At 38.2% G+C, this 8,926-nt stretch overlaps 1 protein-coding gene across 6 annotated transcripts in view; it reads right to left on the bottom strand.

Moving 5' to 3' along the window:
• Positions 1-251: 251 nt before the first annotated feature.
• GRIK1 (glutamate ionotropic receptor kainate type subunit 1) overlaps positions 252-8,926 on the bottom strand; it is a 359,894-nt gene continuing 351,219 nt past the window's right edge. For 2 of the 6 annotated variants that reach the window (XM_019729912.3, XM_019729911.3), the window contains 2 exons: positions 1,114-1,200; positions 252-709 (listed from right to left, as the gene is read on the bottom strand). In XM_019729912.3, coding sequence (XP_019585471.3) covers positions 554-709; positions 1,114-1,200 — 243 coding nt within the window. In that variant the 3' untranslated portion in view covers positions 252-553. The remainder of the gene's footprint in view (positions 710-1,113; positions 1,201-8,926) is intronic. The other 4 variants (XM_019729906.3, XM_019729908.3, XR_012494071.2 and 1 more) reach the window with 3 other exon arrangements.

The following is an 8,926-nucleotide window of genomic DNA, read 5'->3' as shown; positions in this document are numbered from 1 at the left end:
GATTTTAAAACACAAAGATGAATGGTTTCATTTTACTGTAATAACTAAGTATTTGGAATAAACTAAAAGTATTTTTTTGTTGTTGTTTTAAACTCAGGTAGAAATGAGTTTCTGTCTGAACAGGTGAGAGGGTTCACCAAAATAGCAAACTTGACAGCTGAGGACACTTGGCAAGCAAACAGTGTGAAGGGAAGCAGGTAATGGGGAACAAACCAACACTGGAAAATGTTCTAGGAAAAAAAACAACCCTGTTGTTTTATTATTATTTAGAAAGCTCACACAGCAGTTTATTGGGATGAAAGAGAAAAGGCAAAATAAGTGAGCATACAAATTCATTTCAAAAGATCGGTGTCATTTTCCAAGTAATATCTATGTGAGTTTTTTAAACTTTTGTATTTCTTATATCTATATACATAATCAGAGTTATGTATGTAGATATATGGAAATATGTCACACACTTGTAGGAAGTCTTTTTCCCAAAAACCTGTGGTGAACACATCCTTTTTCTTCCTGGAAGCTTCCTATTTTCTTCCTGGAAAGGTGTTTTCTTGAATCATGCCACAGTCTCTTTTCTCTGAGTTCGTCTCTGATGACAAGTAAGAATACTTGTGAAGGAAGATTTCCCCTTAGTTCTTGACTTTTTCTTTAACTTTTTCTGATTTTTGAGTGAGATTCCCAGTTCTTCCATAATGGCATTGAAAGAGAGACACTGGAGAACATGAAATAATACAGCATCAGTTTAACCCAGCGATCTCCATCTTCCATTGATCTGTCTCTTGCCTAGGTTTTTATAAATACAGGATATTGGTATAAGGCAACTCTGCCACAAAGTAAGTTCCCGGCCAGTTCCCACACCTCCTCCTCCACCCGCTGGCCACCCACCTTTTCTACTGGGGAAACTGAAACAACAAGTTAGCGGGGCAAATTTTGGGGTTTCATTCACAGCCATAATATAAAACTACCCAGGTAGGCTCTCAAAATAGACAACTTACCTTTGCCGAGACACCAAAATAGAGTTAAAATAAGTCATTTCCCCCACTGAGATGACCCAAACATTGAGAGGTTGATCAAGGCATACGGACACTTCAGGAATGCTATAGAAAATGAACAAACCTTCTCTACACCAAGGCTTTGTTTTTTTCTCCCATGAAACCTTACTTTGTTCCTAAAATAAAATCTAATTCTTGATGACTTTCCTTTCTGATAAAAAAAAAAGAAAAAAAAACAATTTTAAATTGTATATTTTCTCCAGAAAACAGAGATCTGGCAGCAGCAATGATGCAGCTGTGGTTGAAATGAAAATAATATGGTACTGAACTGCACAGCAAAGATGATGGCATAATACAAAAAGAAAATGGAATTGTGATTATAAAATGTTATACATATGCAGATGGCATGTATGTGTATATGTCGATTACAATTACACTGCATCTATTCACATGCACAGTATATAAATGGCATAATGAAACATAATTTGCTGTCCTTTCTTCCAGCCAGGATAAGATCTTTGAAGTGATAAATTCCTGTTTGTGAGGATTCCTCTAAAGTGGCATTGTTTTTGATGAGATTACCCTTAAAACATCCTTTCATCCGCTAGAGAAACCAAAGTGTTTGGTAAAGTGTATGGAAGTGCAAGCATTACTTCTTTACCATAAACTCACAAAATGAATATGGTTGAAAGTTAAATGACAGCATGCAACTAGATGACTTGTCTAGGTTGGGAGCATCTGATAGGAAGAAACTAGTGTCCTGTGTGTGTGCAAAGTCAAGTGCGGTCCTTGCATTTCAATGTGCAACATGTATTTTTGAAAATTTACGCTCATTTGTTCCATAAAAAAGTTGATGTAGTTTAAATAAGTAGCATTTTTCATTTTTCTACTTTATTTGAAAACCAGACATGTATATTTAGATCCTAGATGTAAATTATTGGCCTACCAGATATACAGCTCTAAAAACACTAGTGGTTAGCATGTGACTTCTTGCCTATTTTGCACATACGTGTTTATAGGATCTGAATTTCATTTCCATTTTCCTATGGTACTAAAAAATGAAAATTCAGGTCATAATGTTAGTTTTCTTTCAAATGGTAAGTGGTGGCTTTAGTGAATTGAGAGGGGTGTCATTTAACACAAAGGAAAAATTGAGGAATGTTTTCTATGAATTACACTTCAAAAAATGTTACAGCAAGTATGTCACAAATGAAATATAATGATTTTTATAACATTATGTGATGTGAAGTTTATGTGTTGCCACTAAGATCAAATGGATATTTTATAGTGTCGCTGTGGTAGTGCTGTGTTGGGGTTTTTGTAACCCTTTACTCAGAAGTTCATTTCAATAGAAGAAGGGTGCTTTGCACACGACATTTCAGTAAGATCATTAAAATGGAGGGAAGGGAGGGAGGGAAGGAAAGAGTGCCAAGCATTTTACAAACACTTCTACAAATAAACCTCTCAACAAGCTCATAAGGAAGGAGTTATTATGCCCATTATATAGTAGATGGGGAAATTTGCTATTGGAGATATAAAGTCATTTGCCCAAGAAATATGGTTCTTGAAAGGAAAAGGTTACATTTGAAGTCAGTCCATCTGAGTCCCCAAACTGAAGTGCTTTCACTTGAAATCTCCTACACCTTGGTTGATTTTTTTCATTAAATCACTATAAAGAACTTTTTCTAGAGATTCTTTTTTTCTATGAAATATATCTTTCTGTTTTATTTGAACTGTCAGACATTTGATTTTAGACATTTCACTTCATTTTACATTGAAATAACCAAAGCGAGTCTCCACATGTGGCTCATATAGGAGACACAACCAGGAGAGGGCTTGTTGAAATCTTTCCTTTCCTATTTTGGATAGAGAGGCAGTCATAGATCTTCTCTTGACAACACGTGTGACTTAAATGTTTCTTTGAAAACGACATCCTCCTCCAAATTTTATATTGCCTTAAAATACAACAATATTCTTTTGATTAACCCCAAGTATTTATTTCTTGCTGCCAGCATCAGAGCAAATACAAATATAGTTTTATCAGTGTTCTGCTTTCTCTGTCTTTGGTCACAAACTACAATTTCTTTTTGATTCTCACCTTGTCTCCAGTTGTCAAAAAGAAAATACCAAGATATTGGGAATGACCTTTCTGCTTCCAAGTTTTTCCTGTAGTCACGAGGAAAGATGGATGACCTTTACGGCCCCACCAGCCCTGAGCTCAAGTAAACCACACATTCTCATATCCACAGGAAATGAAATGCTGAAGGTCATCGCTCGGTACAGAGTGACATAGGAGGGGCTTCTATTCATTAATCAACTTGTCTTTGAAAATCTCAGAATTAAAGAGACATACAACATATATAAATTGAGCTTCTCAGGAAGGACCGAACTTATGGTAGCTTTTCAAAGCTTCTATTTCTACACTTGGTTTTCGTGAACTCCCTCATGTTCATAGAGTCACAGAAAAATTGTGTTTAAGCTTGAAGATTTAAATTCGTAAATTCGACTTTTATCAGAAAGTATACGATACAATGATGTTCACCTAGCTGCCTTTCTCTAGAGGAAGGGAAATTGGGGGTAGGCAACCCCAATAGCATCTCCAAGTGATTTGCAGATGGGAAATTTCCCTTAGAGCTTGCGTTTTAGGGCTTCCCACCTTTCTCTGGTGGGTGGGGTTCACCTTTTTCATGCATATACATATATGATCATGAATTATAGTTGTGAATTGGCCCCTGGTGTCAGAATGCTGGAGTTTAAATTTTAACTATGCTGCTTAGTAGCTGGGTTATACTGGGCAAGGTGTTTATTTTCTCTTGGACTCAGTTTTCTAATCTGTAAAATGGAAGCGATAGTAAAATCCTTTTCATGGGGCTATCGTGAAGATCATTGGACTGATATATTTAAAACACTTAGCCCAATGCCCGACATGTTGTAAGTACTCCCTTTCTTTAAAGTAATATTTTATACATAGCTGAAAATATTTTTAGTTTATGGCACTTGCTGACATTTTTTTAATAGAAGGGCAGAACAGTGAAAAAAGTTGAAGCTTCTATCATATTAGCCATCATGTGCCCTTCTATGCACCAATTTCTATGAATTGTATATATTTGTGTTTTAGTTCAAGTAGATTCTATACAGACTTAAAACAGAATTTTCAATGCCTGTTGTTACTTCTTTTACCCAGCACATACCTTACAAATGACAGTCAATTAAGTTCGCAAACTTCCCACTGTGTGCTCACACAATGGGAAGTTCATGAACTTAATTGTCTGGCATTTTTTCATGTTAGTGTTTATATAGTAATAGGCTTTATGACAGCTTGTGTCTTGCTCATGAAGGATAGGTGCTCAACTACCAGGAGCAAGTGAAAACGAACTGCAGTTCCTTGTCATTTTAAAAAAATAACCATCTCTGTGCTTATGAACCTGTTTACAATGAATCCCTAGGATGATAAGTTTGATAGGAAAATTCACTTATAAATGAATTTATGCTGATAAACTATGTTCCTGCCATTTATTCTGTTCCTGACACTGTCCAGAGATGAAGTGGGGTGTGTGTGTGTGTGTGTGTGTGTGTGTGTGTTCTCTTATAGAAGAAAGGAAACTGAGAAACTGAAGTTAGTCTGCTAGAGATTGCCACTGAAACTTCTAAAGTACAACTTTAGCTATTTTGGTTTCCAAAGGAGAAAGACTTTTTGTTTATTTTGCAGAAAGTCATCCTTTTCTCCACTTCTTCGGTGCCTGTGATGTGTCCCTCCCTTTTCCTGCCTTTTCCTGCTTTCCTTTGCTTACCACTATCTTCCTCTCTGGTTTGTTTCTTTTTGTAATTGCTGGCTACGTGACACCTCCTTTGGATTAATCCCAAATATTGGATTTCTTAGTACTAGTGTGAACCTGAGCATAAATTATCTTCTCTCCTTACACGGTCAGCCTTGTACTGCAAACATTGCCTGGAAGGGGTGGGAGAAGCTAATCAAGTTCTTCTTGTTTTGTACCTAAAATAAACTCAGGAAAAAAGTAATCTGGGCAGGAGAATGATTTTTTTTTAAGTTGTTGGAAAAGCTCTGTGTAAGAATTTGATTTGAATTTGAAATATTGAAAAATACCCGGGCTAGGCTGTCTGAGATTGGCTTTCATAATGTTGCAAACTTGGCATCAGATTGATGGATATTAGATTGATTTCTCATGTGTATTTAACATTTATGTATTCAGTGCTTTCATTCACTGGTCTATTTAGGAGAACTACTTTGGATGCATACCTGTAAGGGATTTTCTGACAAACTAGTTTTTAGAAGCTCTGGTATAGCCATGAATATAATACAAATCTTACATTTTGTATAAGTTTCTCCCTACTTTATTAGGCTCCTTATTTTAAAGACACCTGAAGAGTTCTGTGACGTTGTCTAATAAATGCCCATGTTACATATGGCAGAAGGATTTGGATAATATTTTCATTTTATAGGTGTGAAATCTTTCATTTTATGTATAGACCTGGTAAAACTTTAAGAAAAGCTATGCCTTGAAGTCTTTTTATAAAGACCATTTTCAGTAAAATATAGAATGTCAAGGAATAGGTTACTGAGAAATAATGGGATTATTATTGCTAGCTATTATTATTTTCTTGGTTTGGTCAAATTACTGCCATATTTCTGTGGAGACAGTCTTTCACAGAGATATATATATATATATATATATATATATATATATATATATATATATATATATATATATATATATTTTAACAAGAATGCCTAAGCTAACCATTCTTAAATTCAGGGGAATAATGTAGGAGCAAACTAGAATGTTCAAAATGTTTTGGGTGTAGAGTCAGGAAACTTCAAGGAACAAGGACAGAAGAATTCTATTCATGCATTTTCTAAGACTTTGGGAAGTCTGGTCACCTATCTGTACCAGTGTTTTACGTCTTCACAGAATAACTGATGATCCAAGAGTAGAGGTGAGGCTTCAGTGATCTCCCACTAATTATGTAAGAAGGAAGGAGGGAGATTCTTGAAATAGCTACGCGTACACCATCTTAGGGTGAAGTTCTTGTGTTCCAAAACTCAGGATTTGGGTACAATTTACTCTGGTTTTATCAGTTTTCTGAGTTCATTCATAATCCTTGGACCATTTTTCATGCAGCCATCCTTGGAATTAAAAAAAAAAAAAAAAAAAAAAAAAAAGCATCTGAGAGCTTGAGAGTCAGCCACCATATTAGCTTCCAGAATAGTGGTTATGATGAATTGTGCCTGAGAGCTAATGAGGAAGCTGATTCTCATCTCCTGAGTCTGTGCCAGAAATCTCAGGAAGGAGGAAGCCTAGACACTGAACTAAGACTTTAAAGGGTGGTCATCGCTTATACCCACCTGTGACCCAGAAGCCATCCCTTGCCTGCCCGTTTGCCTGTACCTTTGATGCTTTAATCTGGCTCTCCATAATTGACTGCTCACTACAGCACTGTCTTCCCTTTGGCTGTAACACATTGACTCCACTAACTCATTCTTCCTCGCTCCCTTTAATGTCATGTTCTCACCATCTCTATGTCCCTTTACCTCTCTTCTCTATTTCATCTTCGCTCCCACACCTGGAGCAGTGCCACCATCTTTGCCCTCTGAGGTCCTAGATTTAAGCTTCTAATTCTTTGCATGAATGCATGCCCTAGAATTCCTGGTTTTCCCACCTGAGCTCCTTCAAACCATAAAGATATACCTCTGAGGGACAGAGGGTTACTTGATGACATTGGATACACAAGGATCATCTTTCTTTGGTGCTTCTTTATTTAACGATTTCATTAGAAAATTTTTTATTCCATTAAAATAAATGTAAGTATATTGGAGAATGATGTGTGTGTTGTGTGTTTGTGTGTGTGTGTGTGTGTGTGTGTGTGTGTGTGTATGTGTGTGTATAATTTATTTTTAAGAATTCTTAAAGAAAGTTTCCACCTTGAGGGTGACTGCCCAGGGCTGGCTATACCCCCAACCTCTTGGGGTAAAGGAATGTATATGTTCATTCTCCTCTAATGTTAGGGATAATTTCACAGAAATCTTTGAAAAGTGAGGTTAACACTGAGGCAATGTAACATTTTGGTATTAATCCATGTGCTTTTTCCAATTCTTCTGAAACTCAATCCTTTTTCCCACTTTTAAAGTTGATGCAAGAGCTTTTATATACATTGCCCTTAGGGTAGAGATGACATAGAAAGAAAGAAAGAGTCAAATTTGCAGCTTTGAGTTCTTAAATAGACTTCTGTGGATCTACAGAAGCTGCTGCAGACTTTGAAGCTAATAATTATGGTAGCCAGGTGTTTGAAAGAAGGAAAAAGAAGGTACTTTGAATTGAAAAAGCATTTAGGATTGGTGGTGGGGGTGAAGATAGGACTGTTCTGTCTGCTTTCAAGGGAAAATGTCCAACCAGGTGATGGGAGAGCCTACCTGTTGAGGAATACTTGAGAAGGGCCCTTGCCTGCACCTTCTGAAATTAAATTCCCATGGGGTGGAATAAGGCAAACATGTGGAGACCTGGGAACACAGAGAAATTGTGCCCACTCTGTGTCCCAGACTCTCGGAGGAAGCAGTCACTAGAGAGGAGAAATATCATCAGAGCCCACCATCAGGCCTTCTGGACACTGTCTTTTGAGGCTCCCATGGCCTCTGAATGGTGCTCAAAAACAGCTGAAACTTCCCTCCCCAATAAAGGGCACAGAAGGGAGTGGAGGCTGCAAAGTGGTCCCCACGCCACAGAGCAGAGAACTGCTTCTGCTTCAGGTGGGCCTCACGTATCTGGAGGTGAGCAGCTCTCCTTGCTTAAAAGTGGCAAAAATGTGGTTTTGCCTACTAATCCAAAGTACCCACAGTGCCTTTCTCCTCTCTGGAGTCATCGTCAGAGGCCAATGTGACTTTTTTCTCTATCACCTGGCTTCTTTCTGGCTCCTCTATATCTCCTAAGTCTCTCTCAGTCCTGTTTGCAAGCTTGGAGCCAACACACTTGCCTCACGTGTGTATGACCAGGGCTCTTAGCTGAAGGTCTGAGATGATATTATGGGGAATGGCTTTTTCTCACCTCATGGAGAAGCAGGTCTGGTCTTTTCAGCAACTTAGAGGCTGGCAGGGCCATAAAAATAAACTTACAAGAAATTATCTGCATGCCCCTTCTCATACAGAAAATGGCCCTGGCCTCAAGGTAAATTGATCCTAACATGATGTTTTAATTGTCCACAGTGTATGTGTGTACTACATGTAGAGTCCTTTGGGGTACCAACTTATGCCGACATGTAGTAAGTATACATTTTTCTCAAGCTATGAACTCAAGCTATCACCTTAGCTTAGAGGTCCCCATCTGCTAGTAGATCTTGTCAACTAAGGTAACTCACTTTTGATTTACAACTAAATTTTCTTTTGGTTTATGGCTCAGTTAATGCAGGTATCGCCCCACCTCCCTTCTCTTCTTTCTCAGGGGCATCTGGGCTTAGAAGAGGTTTTAGAGGGTTGAGGCATTGGTGATAGTGGAAGCAGCTGGTCCATGGCTGCCCTCTGTCCTTTTGACTTTTACTGTGGTGTGATATCCTACTAGGACATGGGTACTGCTGTCTATGTCTGCCGTGTCCTTTGAGATGCCTATGGTCCCATCATGTCTCCACACGAAGTCCACACATTTAGTCTTTTCCACTCCTATCTCAAGTCTTTCAGTCTACTGGTTCTCTCAGCCCTTCCACAAGGCTCTTGATTGGGAAGGGCCAGGGGTTTATAGATATGTCCCCTGGGAAGCTGTGGGGTTGAGCAGGACTCTATGAAGATGCTCATAGGCTCACTGCCTACACATGGTTGTTCTACCATTCACGAGAGGGTTGGATGTAAGACTTTTCTACAAGTCTTGCCATCTCCTGGACTACACTCTGTAAGCTTAAGAATAGCATTTTCTGCTCTGGACTCCCTGAACTTT

The sequence above is a fragment of the Rhinolophus sinicus genome, chromosome 17 (genome assembly GCF_057876585.1).
Source record: "Rhinolophus sinicus isolate RSI-liver-muscle chromosome 17, RSI-T2T, whole genome shotgun sequence".
NCBI classification, from domain to species: Eukaryota; Metazoa; Chordata; class Mammalia; order Chiroptera; family Rhinolophidae; genus Rhinolophus; species Rhinolophus sinicus.
Note: the sequence above shows the minus strand (reverse complement) of the source record. Positions and strands in the feature narration are given on the sequence as shown.